At 44.4% G+C, this 18,198-nt stretch overlaps 1 protein-coding gene and 1 pseudogene across 1 annotated transcript; one reads left to right on the forward strand and one right to left on the reverse strand.

The window, feature by feature from the left end:
* Window positions 1–3,623: 3,623 nt before the first annotated feature.
* Window positions 3,624–5,062, forward strand: LOC109890399 (toll-like receptor 13; annotated as a pseudogene).
* A 51-nt stretch (window positions 5,063–5,113) lies between these two features.
* Window positions 5,114–11,397, reverse strand: hpxb (hemopexin b). The gene is made up of 10 exons (XM_020482516.2): window positions 11,216–11,397; window positions 10,462–10,484; window positions 10,029–10,148; window positions 9,362–9,519; window positions 8,417–8,570; window positions 7,545–7,757; window positions 7,092–7,184; window positions 6,877–7,007; window positions 6,238–6,385; window positions 5,114–5,949 (listed from the first exon to the last, which is right to left on the reverse strand). The coding sequence occupies exons 1-10, from the start codon at window positions 11,275–11,277 to the stop codon at window positions 5,723–5,725; spliced, it is 1,329 nt and encodes a 442-aa protein (XP_020338105.1). The 5' UTR covers window positions 11,278–11,397; the 3' UTR covers window positions 5,114–5,722.
* Between the last annotated feature and the right edge of the window lie 6,801 nt (window positions 11,398–18,198).

Here is an 18,198-nt window from a genome sequence, read left to right on the forward strand (position 1 = left end):
CAACAGTTTTTACCCCCAAGCCATAAGACTTCTGAACAGGTAACCAATGGTTACCCGGACTATTTGCATTGTGTGCCCCCCCAACCCCTCTTTTACGCTGCTGCTACGCTCTGTTTATCTTATATGCATAGTCACTTTAACCACACATCCATGTACATACTACCTCAATTGGCCCGACCAACCAGTGCTCCCGCACATTGGCTAACCGGGCTATCTGCATTGTGTCCCACCTCCCGCCAACCCCTCCTTTTACACTACTGCTACTCTCTGTTCATCATATATGCATAGTCACTTTAACTATACCTACATGTACAGTGCCTTGCGAAAGTATTCGGCCCCCTTGAACTTTGCCCCCTTTTGCCACATTTCAGGCTTCAAACATAAAGATATAAAACTGTATTTTTTTGTGAAGAATCAACAACAAGTGGGACACAATCATGAAGTGGAACGACATTTATTGGATAGGTGCTCTGGTCAGATGAAACCAAAATTGAACTTTTTGGCAACAATGCAAAATGTTATGTTTGGCGTAAAAGCAACACAGCTCATCACCCTGAACACACCTTCCCCACTGTCAAACATGGTGGTGGCAGCATCATGGTTTGGGCCTGCTTTTCTTCAGCAGGGACAGGGAAGATGGTTAAAATTGATGGGAAGATGGATGGAGCCAAATACAGGACCATTCTGGAAGAAAACCTGATGGAGTCTGCAAAAGACCTGAGACTGGGACGGAGATTTGTCTTCCAACAAGACAATGATCCAAAACATAAAGCAAAATCTACAATGGAATGGTTCAAAAATAAACATATCCAGGTGTTCGAATGGCCAAGTCAAAGTCCAGACCTGAATCCAATCGAGAATCTGTGGAAAGAACTGAAAACTGCTGTTCACAAATGCTCTCCATCCAACCTCACTGAGCTCGAGCTGTTTTGCAAGGAGGAATGGGAAAAACTTCAGTCTCTAGATGTGCAAAACTGATAGAGACATACCCCAAGCGACTTACAGCTGTAATCGCAGCAAAAGGTGGCGCTACAAAGTATTAACTTAAGGGGGCTGAATAATTTTGCACGCCCAATTTTTCCGTTTTTGATTTGTTAAAAAAGTTTGAAATATCCAATAAATGTCGTTCCACTTCATGATTGTGTCCCACTTGTTGTTGATTCTTCACAAAAAAATACAGTTTTATATCTTTATGTTTGAAGCCTGAAATGTGGCAAAAGGTCGCAAAGTTCAAGGGGGCCGAATACTTTCGCAAGGCACTGTACATACTACCTCAATAAGCCTGACTAACCGGTGTCTGTATGTAGCCTTGCTACTCTTATTTTCAAATGTATTTTTACTGTTGTTTTATTTCTTTACTTACCTACACACACACACACACACACCTTTTTTTCGCACTATTGGTTAGAGCCTGTTAGAACCTGTTGTATTCGGCGCACGTGACAAATAAACTTTGATTTGATTGTGCTCTTGGACACCTAGAAGCTCTTCGGGAGCTGGGTTTGGCTCATAACAGACTCACAACCTTGGCAGACCATTTGTTTCAGGGCCTGGCCAACCTCTCCCTGCTACATCTGGACAACAACCTCATTGCAACCGTCAGCTCCTCCTCCTTTCAGCCTCTCTCCAGTTTGAAGACAGTGAATTTAACCAAGAACAACCTTTATATGGTTGGCTGCCTAGAAGGCAACCGATAGACTTGCTCCCACAAAATGTCCAATGCTTGGTCGTGACAGTCGGCCGTGGCCTGGAACCCCTCCATCATACTGCGAAGCAACTCCTCATGCCTACCAATGGTGGCTCCTTGGGAGGAGATAGCGCAGCGTAGCTGGTCCAAGTCTGCTGGGTCAGTCATGGCCAGTTCGTACTATCAGGAATCAAGGTAAGACCCAGATACAGACTGTCGAAGTAACAATGTTTATTGTGGCAACAGGGACAGGCAAAGACAGGTCAAGGCAGGCAGGGGTCGAAAATCCAGGGTAAGGCAAAGGTCTCAGGGTCAGGCAGAGTTCAGTAATCCAGAGGTGGAGCAAAGGTACAGGACAGCAGGCAGGCTCAGTGTCAGGCAGAGAGGTCAGGCGGGCAGGTACAGGGTCAGGACAGGCCAAAAACCAAGAGGGTGACGAAAGAGAGGCTGGGAAACGATAGGCGCTGACAGGAAAACCTCTGGTTAGCTTGAACGAGCAAGACAAACTGGCAACAAACAGACAGAGAACACGGGTATAAATACACAGGGGATAATAGGTGTTGTGTCTTTGGCTATGCCGGATTAAGTGATATGACATGCTATTCTATAAAACAATTTCTCCGCAATTAATATCACCTGATTGAGCTAATCATGTAAATGTAATTAACTAGAGTCGGGCACCACAAAATAATATTTATAGAGCTGTTATCTTCCGAATAAACTTAAAGACCTAGTAATATTTTACATCAATAGCAGTCAATATCAATCGTCATCTTAATTCAGTTTCATCTGAAAGTTGTAAATTCTTTTATCTGCACGAACCCTGGCTAATAATTTGAATCAGCAACATAAAATTGGGTTTAATTATTTATTTATGAAATACTTAACTAATCACACAGAATTACACATACACATAATTCAATCATAACTTGATTACAAATTACGTCATAAAGGAAAACGTCCCTAGCGGGCAGAACAGATATGACAGCTTGTTACACAAAGGAAAAGGGCTGGGTTTGAGTGAAAGACCGGGAAGACTGAGGAACAAAGGGAAGAAGCTGTGCTATCGTAAATACAGTATCTTATGCATTCTAAATTACCGCTCATTTGGAAAAGGAAATGCAATAAATATTTACTCTGAGCTGCGCTTCGGTAGGTTGGTGGTAGATGGAAGGCCGTGTTGCCCAACCAAGTCCTTTGAAGAATGTCTCTGGTAGTCAATTGGATACGTTGTAGTAACGCCGTTGTGTGGTAGAATGGGATACTCTGTCTGTTCCTTCCTAACCTGCTAACTCAACGGCTAGGAGGTATCACTTCTGTAGTGAATAAGAGTTAAAAGTTCATACCATTTGCAACAAAAGCTCACGCTGATGTCGGCTTCGTTCTGTTGTTATTATCTGAACCATTCTGACATAGGACCGTCGTCCTACATCCCCGGAACAGAAAGTTCTATTGTCGTCAAGGGCTTATATAGGAAGGGAGAGGAGGGTGTGTTTGAAAAGTTTTATAGCCCATGTCCCTTCACAGGGCGGGCCACTGAGTGAGCAGCCCTATTTTATGAAAATCCAAATCTCTAATTTTAGAAGCTAAAATCAAATTTCATCCCATCACAAATAATTTAATATTCAAACATTTAAATTGAACAACAATTCCATGTGAATCCGATAACTCTGATGTGTAGACTTTCCACATAGAGTTTATGTCATCTTATCATTGATGAGAATGTCTCAGATGACAACCGAACTGACATCATATTCATTAAATACCACCGCATATGTTAAATTGTTTGGATTACCAGAATATAGTTCATTTCCCCCCACCTTCTGATGTTTCCAGAATCTCTATGTTAACCAAGGGTTTTGCAAATGTAACCTCACTAGGGTAGAGAGAGGAAAAGGGGGGGAAGAGGTATTTATGACTGTCATAAACCTACCCCCAGGCCAAAGTCATGACATAGGGAAGATGGGTGACACCTGGAGGGGGGAGGAGACAAGCACAAGGACAGGTGAAACAGATCAGGGCGTGACAGTCACAAGGGACTATCTCATCTACCTATCAACTTTCTTGAAGGTCTGAAATCTTCATTGGTATTCCAGGCAGGGAGTCTTAATATTAAGGAGCTGCAATTAGACATATTCATTCACACACCCCGGTTGTGGTTCCTTGAGATCAGTAAGAATGAGTTCACAGTCCTCACTCCAAAGCTGTTTCACCCAATCTCAAGGCTCAACAGACTGTATCTGTCGAAAGGCCGACTTCAGTCCTTAGATTTCCTCATAGGAGCAAACCTCAGCAGAGTCACTTTCTAGCAGGTGAGAAAGAACAACATAACAGTAGTCAATGAGACAATAAGTTGCGTTCTTTCCCTGCCTTGATATACCTGGACATGCAAGATAATCATTTTACCTGTGGCTGCAGCAATGCTTGGTTTGTCCAGTGGATGGAGAACGACAAGCAAACACAGGTTGTTGGCTCCACAGAGTTTACCTACAACTATCCTGCCGAGCTAAAGGGCACCAAGCTGTTGGATGTTGAGCTTCAGTTCTGTACAGTACACTTAGGACTTTACTACTACATCTCTTCCACTTCTCTGGTCCTCCTCACCCTGATAGCATCCTTTGCCTACCACTTCCTGAAATGGCAGGTAATAGACGGCTATTACCTCTTCTTGGCTTTCCTCCATGACACCAAGCAAAGGAATAAGCACAAGCCTCGTGGATGTCAGTATGATGCCTTAATCTCCTACAACGTCTACGATGAGCCCTGGGTCCTGAAGGAGCTTCTGCCAGAGCTGGAGGGAGAGCAGGGCTGGAAGCTGTGTCTCTACCACCGGGACTTCCAACCAGGCAAACCAATCATAGACAACATTATGGACGCCATCTACGGAAGCCGCAAGACCATCTGTGTGATCAGCCACCGCTACCTGAAGAGTGAGTGGTGCTCCCGGGAGATCCAGGTGGCCAGCTTCCAGCTCTTTGATGAGCAGAAGGACGTCCTGATTCTGGTGTTCCTGGAGGAGATCCCAACCCACCAGCTGTCACCCTACCACCGGATGAGGAGCTGGTGAAGAGACACACCTACCCGAGTTGGCTCAGAGCTGGGGAGCACACCAGGGTCTTCTGGCAGCAACTACGGTTGGCTTTAGAGACCAAGGACGGCCCTGCTGAAGAAAATCCTCTCTGGGGTGGAGGCACTGTGACTTTGACTACTTGATTTGAAACAACCATCACATTCTGAACCTTTTCTTTACATCTGCATGGGAATATCATTAAGAAATGCTTATACATAATTAGCCAGTTCATGATCACATTTACCTGTAAGACTTATTTTTGCGGGTCATACTGTAGAATTACTCATCTGAATGTATTACTTGATTTTTTCCTGTATCTTAATTATCTCATGAATGAATGCAATATAATCATACTATTTCAGGTTCTTTGTATCTTTTTAATTCAACTCATCTCTGTCATACACAAATGTTCAACAAAAATGTGATAAAATATTATTTGAACCTTAAAAAACATTGTTTGGGTGAGTTGTGGTGTCAAGTTAAAGTAACTGCCAAGTGTTTCCAGATTTCTATGAAATATGTCCTATAATTCATTCCAATATGAGATAGTTTTCCTTCCACATTTAAAAAAAATGAAGTATGTTTAAATGCAGCTTTTCTGTGTTGGAAAGGATGTGTGGGTACCCCAACACAACAGAATGGTTTTGGCATATACTGATCATTACAAATATGAAATATTAGAACACTGATAATATCATCCTCTATGAGGAAATAGCAAGCATTTTTGAAACGGTCTGTTTGAGATAAAAAAAATTACCTGGGATTTCGGAAGTGTTTTTTCTCAAATGTATGCTTTGGCCACAGAAAAGAGTATAGGATGAGTCAACATTATTTGGGTATGAGTTAACAGAAAACCTTTACTGGACAGTTACTTTAACATGTGATTATACGTTTTGATGTTGTCCATTGAGAACAGATGATCACAGTTGTTATTCTTCGAAAAGGTATCTAACATAAACTGACTCCTATTCGACACAGCCCATCATGTCTGGGGTGACGTTTTTAGGCTCTTGGAGCATCCTGCTCAAAGCCAGGACCCCGGGGCTCTCGTAGTGGTAGTACTCAGAGCCCACATACAATTTGACTCCATCAGGGCCACACATGCCTGCCTCGATGCCGGAGATGGGCAGTGAGGCCTCTCTGGCTACTACCCTAGGGGTGGCAGACAGGTCAATGTCCTTCATCATCTGTCCTATAGGGGGAAATAGAGACAGGAAAATAGTTTTTCACTGAGTGTGTGAAAGGTTCCCAAAGATGACGCCACGTTTGCCCCGCAGGTCTTGTGGCACGTCAGACCTCTCCAGCAGGGGGAGGTAATGAGTCATTAAAGGTCCAATGCAGCTGTTGAATTTTTTTTTTTAACATCAAATAATTTCTGACACAGGAAAATCAAATTTTTTGTGAATATTGATGTAAAAAGAGCAACACTTTTTTGGGGGATAGATTTGAATGTACTCAAGTTCAACGTCCAATTAGTTACCTTGAATAATGTGCACAATATGGTGATCTTTACAAACAAAGGCTGCGTTCACAGGCCCTTCGATGCCCAGCTCCTCATTCAGGCTTTTAGGATAGCCCTCAATCAGAGTGGAGGGAGCTGCTGATTTGTAGATGTAAACTTGGTCGCCCTGTCAACCGGAAATGGTGGTATTCAGGTGTGTTTTATGTGCCATGGGACAAACAGAGGCATGATGATGTAACAAACAGTTGACTGAATGAAAGTCATTTTCTATATACTCATATCGAAACCATTTTTGTTGTTGTCACATCCTTCGTAAACAAGTTGTAGACTAACAGTGAAATATTTACTTAAGGGTCATTTTCCATCAATGCAGAGTAAAAGTGACACGGGGAGTAAATACGTTGAATAACAATAAAGAGTAAAAAATAACATCAGGGACTACATGTTACCGAGTTGATGTGCAGGGGTACGAGGTCATTGAGGTAGCCATGTACATATACTGTAGGTAGGGGTACTGTAGGTAGGGGTACTGTAGGTAGGGGTACTGTAGGTAGGGGTACTGTAGGTAGGGGTACTGTAGTGAGTAAAGCTTTGAACATGTTATTTATTGCAAGGGAAGTCCCTGTCTTCCCCTACATCCTGTAACCTTTGACCCACCTTGATAATGTAGATCTTGTCACTGTAGGAGAAGACTGCGTCCACGCCGTTGGTCACTTCCTTCCAGGTTCTGGCAATGGGGAAGGTATGTTTACCATCACGATGGGTGTCTAGACGCATATAATTATGACCTGAGGAAGTGGGACGGAGGTGAAAATTGGCAACTGTCTAATGCGAGTTGTGCGCACAATTGAACACAAAGGCTTAGTTCTTACCAGTGAATGCATAGGTTTTGCCTGAGTCGTCTGAGGTGATGGCATCCAATGTCACTTCACTGCATTTGGGAACCTTTGCCTCACCGCCATGGCCTACAATCCAACAATAACATGTCTCAACACAATCCAAAATCTTTTTTCCCCTGAAATGGTGTTGTTATTACCATTCACCGTTCATCTGTTCAATCTCACACCATGTACACTGGGCAGAGGAGGCTGGTGGGATGAGCTATAGGAGGACACACTTATTGTAATGGCTGGGATGGAATAAATGGAATGGAGTTAAACATGTGGTTTCTATATGTTTGATGTGTTGATGATACCGTTCCATTTATACCATTCCAGCCATTACAATGAGCCCATCCTCCTACAGCTCTTTCAACCAGCCTCCTCTGACAATTAACTGATTTTGATAAAGGAGGAAGGGTAACATCCTTTGCATGGTTCTCTTACCGAAATTGGGGCACCTCATGAAGTAGTGCCTGGAGTCCTTAGGGTACACACCATTCACCTCCCCAGATACAGGGTGGAACCGGGTGAAGTTGTGACCATGGAAACAGTAGTATTGCTCTAGCCAACGGAAGGCAGACGTACAGTTGGGCAGGTGGGCCCACTGTCTCTCCTTTACTAACTGCGTGGCGATGTCATAGTTGTACACTTCTTCTCCTGTGAGAGAGGAAACATATGCTAGGCAGCACACACCAAGACTAGAAAACTTGATATCCATAACACATTTCCTGGTATGTTGTCTGTGAATAAATTATAAATGTTTAGGGCCTCCCGGGTGGCGCAGTGGTTAAGGGCGCTGTACTGCAGCGCCAGCTGTGCCATCAGAGACTCTGGGTTTGCGCCCAGTCTCTATCGTAACTGGCCGTTACCGGGAGGTCCGTGGGGCAACGCACAATTGGCCTAGCGTCGTCCGGGTTAGGGAGGGCTTGGCCGGTAGGGATGTCCTTGTCTCATCGCGCACCAGCGACTCCTGTGGCGGGCTGGGAGCAGTGCGCGCTAACCAAGGTTGCCAGGTGCACGGTGTTTCCTCCGACACATTGGTGCGGCTGGCTTCCGGGTTGGATGCGCGCTGTGTTAAGAAGCAGTGCGGATTGGTTGGGTTGTGTATCGGAGGACGCATGACTTTCAACCTTCGTCTCTCTCGAGCCCGTACGGGAGTTGTAGCGATGAGACAAGATAGTAGCTACTAAAAACAATTGGATACCATGAAAAAGGGGTAAAAATAAATAAATAAAATGTATAAATGTTTATAGCAACAAACCAGAGAAATGTTCATTATGGTCTTATGTGGGGCATCAAAGGGTTAACAGGCTTACCCTTGAAGAATAGGACAGAGTCTGAGTTACACTCTCCCTTGGGGCACTCCACCGCAGCGTCCAGGTGGCTGGGCACCCCTGGGAAGTCCAGCTGGATGTCCTTGGGGTAGCCCTCCTCCAGACTGTGGTTATAGTAGCTGAAAACCTTGTCGTCCTATAATTGAGGAGGGATGGAGAATACGGAGTATACTAAGTGAATGCTGTCAGAGGTGTCATATACCCCCAAAATCTGAGGGTGCACAAAGTATGTGAGGATGGCAGGGGGGTGGTCCGAAGGTGTTTTCAAACACCTGCACAGCCTTTTCCTGCAATCTAGAGCCATAACCATTATGCTTTATTATTTGTAAAAAAATGTTTCTTTTTCTGCATATCTAAGCATTTCTCAAGCTTCCTGTCTGTTCCTGACTGATGGTTATTTTTTTCAAGAAACTAAATATGCTTCTCCGCATCTCTGCTAAAATATGGGTAAAAGATTGAAGGAATGTGAGTCTTATTCAGTACATTTAGTTATTGCTTGCTTTTATAAAGTCTACCAACCTTGCTAGCAGGCATGCTAGATAAGATAGTTCGACAAGCTAGCTACTCCAACTTGATTGATAGCCTGTAATGGCTTCTTGCTAGCCAGTTATGCGGTTGGGAGATTGGGAGCCTATCTGGGCTATCTAAAGCCAACTTCATAAAGTTGCTAGGTGGCTAGCAGCATGACAGAGAAACAACAACCAAAAATGTTTTAAAATAAATCAAAATAAATCTCATATTATTAGTATGTCTTTTTTTACAGGACAAATCTGAGAGGGCACATGCTGGTATGCCACCTATGGGAACACATGATTGCATAACTTGACTTTTAAAAAGATTGCCCAAGCTGATGAGTCACTAGTAAAACTACGTGTTAAAGTTCCCTATTCATATGGATATCGACTACATCATTGATATTGACAGTACCAGGAAAAAGTAGATGTGATCATGTTTTCCATTTTCTTCACTGTTGTGCATGCGGAAGGCAGCGTCAACATGCCCCAGGTGATGGTAGTCATCTAGCTCCCTGAAGAAGGCACTGGAGACCTGAGCTGGACCATTGAAGCCGTTCCACAGGTGATCCCCTTAGAGTAGCATAGTTCAGATCTGGGATCAGATATACTCATGGAAATGTAAGCTTACTCTCCTTACACAAATATCTAGTACAAACCCACGTTTACAGGTCATGTTAGCCCATATCAAAATACCCACTAACTAATCCACTACACTCTTGAAAATAGGGTTCAAAAAGGGATGTTTGGCTGTCCACATAGGAAAACCCTTTTTAGTTCCAGGTAGAACTCTTTTGGGTTCCATGTAGAACCTTCTGGGAAAGGGTTCTACATGGAACCCAATAGAGTTCTACGAGGAACCAAAATTATTCTACCTGTAACCAAAAAGGGTTCCTCAAAGGGTTCTCTTTTGAGAACATCCGAAGAACCCTTTTAAGTTCTAGATTGTACCTTTTTTCTAAGAGCGTACCCGTAACCCTAGCCATCCCGATGGGGACATAATGACATTTCATGACAATGACAAAGCCCACTGTAGGGAGAATGAGGGTAAAAAAAGACGACTCATAACATGGTTTTGATACCCTTGAAGAAGAAGGTGTGTCCTTTCTCGTCGGGGGCAATGGCGTCAAACTCGATGCCGTCGCACCTGTCTGGGTTGGCGTTGTGGTGGACCTGATCCTCGTGGTGGTCGTGGTCATGGTCTAATGGGCCAGTCAGAGTCAAGGTGAGATGCACGTTGAATGACTTTTCATTATTCCAACATTTCTCCACATGAAAGGTGTGGTGATTTGGAAGTCATGCATCCTACTCTCATGTAAAAGCATGTAGGACATGAGTAACGGGCTGAAAGGGAGTTGAATAACACCTGTGAATAACACCTGTGAATAACACCTGTGCCCGTGGCAAGTTGCAACCCTAGTTGTTTGCCTTGCCTAAGCACGTCTGGATCAGTCAATGAGTTTTGAGGTCCTACATTTTGACAGGCTGTTAAATGAATATGGATCTTAGACTCACCTGACATCATTACATCATGGATCCTGCGTAGAAAAAAAAGCAGACATTATTCATCATAAACCATAATGTCCTCATTCTGATGAGACATGAGTGAGGTCATAGAGATGGGAAATGAGATAATACGCTGCACATCATGACTCCACCCTCTGGGTAGACAGACCAATAATGATGCTGTAGTATACACAGCCCTATTCCAAATAGAGCGGCTCAAAGGGACACCTGATTGATATGAAGGGGATCTGTAATGATGAGGTAACGGGGTGATTCAGTGATAGAAGTGCTGAGGTACACAACTGACTTTGACCACTCTTTGTGTGTTTTGGGTTATTGATCCTGCCTTGACCTCTGTGACATTGCAAACAAACGTATGGAACTAACCCAGCCAATGTGGGGGAGCATAGTATCCAATTGGGTTGTGTAAGACATGTCTTAACACAGCACAGCGAAGCCCATAATGTGTTGAATAAAGTAACAATTCAACAAAGTAAGTACAGAGGCAATTTAGAGGCAGTGTATTTTGCTGTGGCTACCCTGAACATGAATAAGAGAATAATAAGATGCCATTTTGGTAGCCCAGCGGTTAAGAGAGTTGGGCCAGTAACCGAAGGTCGCCGACTGGGTGAAAAATCTGTCAATGTGCTGTTGAGCAAAACACTTAACCCTAATTGCTCCTGTAAGTGGCTCTGGATAAGAGCGTCTGCTAAATGACTAACATGTAAATGTAAAGGCTTAGCAGTTGATCAGCAGTACTCACGTTGGAGCAGCATAGCTGAGTGCTAGTGCCAAGCACAGGCAGAGTGTTTGGGAGAGAAGCATCACGTTGAGCGGTCCTCCTCTGGGTCCAGGTACCGAAGAGAGCTGAGCTGAGAAAGGTGCCTGAGTAGGAGCTGACCAGACCTTTTATACTGGATCTGGATTTACCAATGTGCCTTTTGTGTGTGGGAGTGTGGGTAGTTCTGCACTTTGTTTACTGAAAGAGCAGGGGGGGGGGGGGGGGGGGTAGTTCTGTGCTCTGTTTACTGAAAGTGCAGGGGGAGTGTAGGACTTTTTTCTGTTGCAAAACGATTATTTAGCAGAAACTGGTTTTATATATGCATCTCATATAATGCAATCAATATGAGCACATTTAAAAATGAGTTTATATGGCAAATTCTAATAAATATTGAACATGTTGGGATGTTACACATTAATCTGGTTTGGCCAACATCATTGGGTCAGATGAAATATCATTTCCTGGATTCAAGTGGCACACTTTTGGCAAGTTTTAGCCAGGACTTTGGACAAGTGAGTTCATCAAGTAGGAGCACAGAAATCAGAGTCAGACAGGGAGATAAACAGTAGTCTGTAACAGAAGGAGCCTTGCTTATCTTTGATCTATCATTTGAAACTATAGACACTGGATTTCTAAGAAAGAAGTCAAAATAAAGAACAAGTACATTGCAACCTCTATCACTCCAGTGTTAATTTGCTAAATTGTAATTACTTCGCTACTATGACCTATTTATTGCCTTACCTCCTTACTACATTTGCACACACTGTATATAGACTTTTTCTATTGTGTTATTGACTGTACGTTTGTTTAGTCCATGTGTAACTCTGTGTTGTTGTTTGTGTCGCACTGCTTTGCTTTATCTTGGCCAGGTCGCAGGTGTAAATGAGAACTTGTTCTCAACTGGCCTACCTGGTTAAATAAAGGTGAAATAATTGTATTATTATAAATTTTTTTAAATAAAGATTTCAACCCAATCCAAATGTTTTTCAAGGTGTCAGTCTCATGATACATGTATTCAATTTTACTGAGTCATTACCAGAGCGTAGGCTATGACACATGACTGTGTTTCACAACATAACTACTGGGGATAGACAGCATTTCAAAAGCTTTCAGACTTCAACCTTACAAAACAAATGTGCAGTCAGACTGCAGTGTACAATAACTGCAGTACATTGTAGTATAACTGTAGTTAGAGTGCAGTATAACTGCAGTATGCTGCAAATACTGTGTCCAAAATACCATTTTCCTTTTACTGCAGTAATTTTGCAGCATAACTGCAGTTCAAATGCAGTATAACTGCAGTTCAAACGCAGTACACTGCAGTTATTTTGCAATTACTGCGTCCAAAATACCACAATAGACTGCAGTTACTGCACTTTTAGTTTTAAAACGGCAATCTTTTTTTGTAAGGGCAGAGGTGAAATTACAGCAACATCACATACCCTGTTGTTACACATGATATAAAATGGACGATTTTGTAAAAGTTAGTTTATTTTGTGAGTAATCACCTACTCATAACAACAGCAATTTCAATTTTCATTGAAATACCTATAACTCTAATAACAGAAATAAAGATCCACCCTTACTTTTTGGTCAGTGTGAATCCTTGAGACATCCCTACTCTAAACCATAACCCTAACCCTAACCTTAACCCTAACCTCTACCCTTACCTTTGCCCTAACCCTAACCTAATCCTAACCTTAACCCCTACCCTTACTCTAGCCTTAACCTTAACCATTACCCTTACCCTTACCTAACCCTAACATAACCCTTACCTAACCCTAACCTTAACCCCTACCCTTACTCTAGCCTTAACCTTAACCATAACCCTTACCTAACCCTAATCTTAACCCTTACCTAATCCTAACCTTACTCTAGCCTTAACCTTAACCATAACCCTTACCTAACCCTAACCTTAACCCTTACCTAACCCTTACCTAACCCTAACCTTAACCCCTACCCTTACTCTAGCCTTAACCTTAACCATGACCCTTACCTAACCCTAACCTTAACCCTTACCTAATCCTAACCTTAACCCCTACCCTTACTCTAGCCTTAACCTTAACCTTAACCCTTACCTAACCCTAACCTTAACCCCTACCCTTACTCTAGCCTTAACCATAACCCTTACCTAACCCTTACCTTAAACATTTATGGGGTAGGGATGTCCCAAGATTCCCAGATAGCACGGACCCTTAATTTTGTGTTATATGGTGTAAATAATTCACTGCTCTCTACACTGTAGCAGCTATTAAAATACAATTATACTTCTGCTAAATATATATTTTTGCTATATACAGCTATACTTCACACGTTTCATATGGTTCATTATCAAACTATGATTATCACATTTAAGGCAATGGGCAAATTAAAAACAAGCTAAAACATTTGCTGCAAATGAAATTGTCCTCTGTGATAATAAAGATGTAATCTTCTCTACAGTTCTCCACAACTATATAGAGTGTCTTCTTTCACAATTTTTACCCTACATTGTAACTATGATTCACTTTTTCTAGAAGAACATGAAATTCTCAACAGGATTTAGGATTATGCCAAAGTAGTTACTTATTTCAGTATTTACTGAAATCTTCATCGGTGTTCACTAGTGAATGCCTACTTCTTCACCTTTCCATCCTCATCTTGACAAGTTCACCCCTCCAGTGCCTGACTTGTATTGATAGATCTTGATACAGTGGTTCATGCTGTCTGACACCACAAGCTGGCCCTCTGGCAGCAGGGCCAGGCCTCGGGGGCTGCTCAGTCCCTGGGTAACAAGTGGCCAGCCTAGGCCCTTGGCAGGGTACAGCAGGACACGATGCAACCTGCCCCAGTCTGCCACCAGAACATCCCCATCACTGTCGATGCTGAGGCCCCAGGGGCAGGCCAGGACGGGCCCCATGCCGGAGCACACCCCCAGGACACGGATGGTGTTCCAGCCAGGTTCCAGCACTCGGATGCAAGGCGCACGGCCAGTCTCATTGCCCCGCTCAGACACAGCCATCAGTCCAGAGGTCAGGCAGGCAGCCACCAGGTAGGGCCTGTGGAATCCTGTGATTATGGTGCGTTCGAGCCTGGCGCCTGTCTTGGGGTCCAGCATCAGGGCAGTTAGAGTTCCACGCTTGATGTCGGCCACCAGGAACTCATCCAGACGGGTGACGGTCACTCCCCTGGGTGCATCTAACTCTTCATGGGTGGATCCTATCACGTTACCCCCGAAAGTCTGGAGGAGGCGTCCATGACGGCTGAACACCAACACGGCACGCTCTGCAGCACAGGTCAGCACAATAAGGCCCTTGTCGTTCACAGCCGCATCAAAGTAGTTGCAGATGCGGGCGGATCTCTCAGTTCCGGTAGGGGACACCTGCTGCACAACATACTTCTGAAGGTCGGTCACCTGAATTCGGGCATTGCCACAGTCCACCACAAAGAGCTGCCCTTTGACAGTGGCATGGAGCCCGCTGGGCAGGTTGAAGTCAGAGCGCCCTGAGCCCTGCTTTCCAAACTGCTTGATCAGATTTGCTGACTCAAAGGCACTTGAACCTGCTTCCTCCTCCAGATCTCTCAAGACTGGCCATGGTTTGTCTCTCCTTCTATTGTCTGATTGTTTCTTCTTGGTTGTAGGGTGGCTTTCACTGTAAATAGCCGACATGGACAGAGATTGGCTCACACGGTTAGAACCTACACTCCTTCCCTGGTATCTTGATTCTCTTTCATCCAAGCTTGTGGGGCTTCTGCCGCCAGACTCAGATCCATTCCCTTGCTCCATGGTTGAGGAGGCAGATGATAGACAGGAGTGGTTGTCTCTCTTAAATCCCAGGTGAGCACCCTTTCCCCCATTGATCAAGGGACGGGTCTTGCTGGAGAGGTCCGCCGTCGACATGGCACGTCGGTGTTCCTGGTTCAGGGAGACATTGTTACTAGGAGAGGGGCTGGTGATGTAGTTGTAGCAGTGCTCACTGCCAGCCGGGGATGGGGGACTCCCCCCATTAGTGGATGTTCCACGGGGTGATTTGCTGGGTGACAGGCTTCGACGTGAGCGCGCACGTCTTGAAGATAGGTCCAGGAGGCTGTACCTGGGATGGGGTCCTCCACGGCTGGACTTGGGAGAGGTCTGTGGTTGGTCACTATGTTCAGATCTGCCGCCTTCTGGAGGGCAGGAGGGTTCCTCGCTGGGGACGAGAACCAGGGTCCTTTGCGTTCTCTGACACTTGAGGATGGAGCTTTTCTTGTTTCCAGTTTGTCCACAGCCTGGTTCGTCTCCCTCCGACTCCCCTTGGCTGGAGATAGGAGGGATAGCCAGGAAGAGGTCCTGGTCATGTGTGTCTAGCTTCTCATCCATGGATGACTCAGATGCTCCTCGATGCCGGGGACTGAGCGGTGGCTTTGAGACTGGTGACTTTGGCTCATCCTTGTCTGTGGTGGACAGGCGGAGCTTCCTGACTACACGCATGCTCCCACTATTTGATGTGGATGAAAAGTCCTTCCGAACTTCAAATGATCCACGGTCTCCAAACTTTATCTCCCCTGAGTGAAGAGCACATTTCTTCCCTGTTTCACCGCAGACACCAATAGGGTAGTTCAGATTTTGATCCTGGACTTCTACCTCCCCTAACCTAACATCCTTCCGCTGCGTACCGGGCTGAAAAGTGACCCTCTTTAAGGAGAGGGAGATTTCCCAAGGCTGTGTAACTTCTGCCACACCCCTCTGAAGCTGGTTCTTATTGGGTCCCCCACTGCTTCCACCCCATCTCTGGACCTGCTCCTTCAGTTGGCCCAGTTTGTGGAGCTGCCGGTCCACCAGGGACTGTCCAACCCTCACCGCCGCAGCGTTCTCCCTCTTCACCTGCTCCAGGCACCGCTGGGCTTCTCGGTGGTCCTGCTCAACTTTTTCCAGCAGTCGGCGCTCTTGTCTCTGAGCCTCAATGATGGCGTTGTCAAGCTCTCGGTTAATTTGCTCCACCTCACTTGTCTGTCGTTCTCTAAGGCTCTGCAGCTCTTTCTCACCCTGCTCTACATTGCAGAGGGCCAGCGTCACCCAGCTGGGTGGATCGGTAAGGGCTAGGGGTGCGAAGATGGACCCCCTGGGGGAGTTTAGGTCTCTCTGTATGGGGGAGGTGGGTGACAGGTAGGTGGGTGACATAAGTGCTGAGAGGCCAGGGAGGGAGGCTTTTCTCTTGGAGCGAGACCTCATTAACATCATGGAGGAGAAAATGGAGAATCTTCTTGTTGGTCTGGTATGTTTCAATTTTCAGCTTGCTGTTGAATCCTGGGAAAAGAGTGTGAAATAGTTGAATTTGTGTAAAATGATCAGCAAGAAAAAGGTTGATGTTGGTCTCAAATTTGAGTGACAGGGAAAGACTAAATTTGTACCCGTGGATGATACTGAGGGGAGGACGGCTCATAATAATGTCTGGAATGGAGCAAATGGAACGACATCATGCACATTGAAACCGTTCTACCATTCCAACAATTCTGCTCCAGCCATTACCACGAGCCTATCCTCCCCAATGAAGGTGCCACCAACCTCCTGTGATTTGTACCATATATCTTTATTCAAACAGTGACAGACACTTTGGTAATCAAAGAACAACAGACTCAAAAAACATGTGTATGTTTCTGCTCTGACAATGAACAAGAAACAGATGCTGGTTTCCCAAACCATCAGACTACCACCACCATGCTTGACCGTTGGTTTTCGCCAGACATAATGGTTGACTGAAGTTTGACAAAAAAGCACCTGGAAGCACCTGGATGATCATCAAGACGCTTGGAGGAATGTTCTATGGATAGACGATACAAAAGTATAACTTTTTGGACAACATGGGTCCCATTATTCCTGGCAAAAACCAAACACTGCATTCCACAGTGTGAACCTCATACCAACGGTGAAGCATGGTGGTGGTAGTGAGATGGTTTGGGGATGCTTTGCTGCCTCAGGACCTGGATGACTTGCCTTAATAGAAGGAACCATTAATTCTGCTCTGTATCAGAGAATTCTACAGGAGAATGTCAGGTCATCCTTCCGTGAGCGGGAAGCTGAAGTGCAGCTGGGTCGTGCAGCAAGACAATGATCCAAAACACACAATCAAGTCTACATGAAAATGTCTAAAAAGCGAAACATCTGAAGTTTTGGAATGGATCAGTCAAAGTCCAGACCTAATGATCCCAATTGAGATGTTGTGGCAGGACTTGAAACGAGCAGTTCATGCTTGAAACCCCAGAAGTGTCGCTGAGTTAAAGCAATGGGCCAAAATTCCTCCACAGTGATGTGAGAGACTGATCAACAACTATAGGAAACATTTGGTTGCAGCCTTGCAGCTAAAGGTGGCACAACCAGTTATTGAGTGTAGGGGGCAATTACTTTTTCACACAGGGGAATTGAGTGTTACATAACTTTGTTAATTAAATAAATAAAATCCTTTTAAAATCCTTTTTTTTGTGTTATTTATAAACGCAGGTTCCCTTAATCTAATATATGATTTTGGTTGAACATTCATTAGAGAAAATATGCAAAAATAGAGAAAATCAGAAAGGGGGCAAATACTTTTTCACAGCACTGTAGGCTAAGTATGAAGCCCTAGTTAGAGAAACCTTTCAGCCCCAGAAGCAAAACAACAGGGCTTTTTCTAGGATGAAAGAGTGGGCTATCAGTTTACCTCAGAGCGCTGCACAATAAGGTCCCCCTGGAAACATGTGACCTCAGAGTGTGAATGGGTAAAAACACAGTTTCTCGTGTATTGAATAGATGCATCTTCATTCTCTTTTGTATTTATCTAGGACCGATAACCCGTGTAAAAACAGATAACCCGTGTAAAAACAGATAACCCGTGTAAAAACAGATAACCCGTGTAAAAACAGATAACCTGTGTAAAAACAGATAACCCGTGTAAAAACAGATAACCCGTGTAAAAACAGATAACCTGTGTAAAAACAGATAACCCGTGTAAAAACAGAACCTGTGTAAA

Source organism: Oncorhynchus kisutch, linkage group LG5 (genome assembly GCF_002021735.2).
Source record: "Oncorhynchus kisutch isolate 150728-3 linkage group LG5, Okis_V2, whole genome shotgun sequence".
NCBI lineage: Eukaryota > Metazoa > Chordata > Actinopteri > Salmoniformes > Salmonidae > Oncorhynchus > Oncorhynchus kisutch.

Coding starts and splice junctions, on each gene's coding strand:
- hpxb (XM_020482516.2), bottom strand. CDS start 11,277: ATGCTTCTCTCCCAAACACTCTGCCTGTGCTTGGCACTAGCACTCAGC. Junction 10,149..10,461: donor CCATGATGTAATGATGTCAG/GTGAGTCTAAGA, acceptor CTGGCCCATTAG/ACCATGACCACGACCACCAC. Junction 5,950..6,237: donor TATTGTGCACATTATTCAAG/GTAACTAATTGG, acceptor TTCCCCCTATAG/GACAGATGATGAAGGACATT.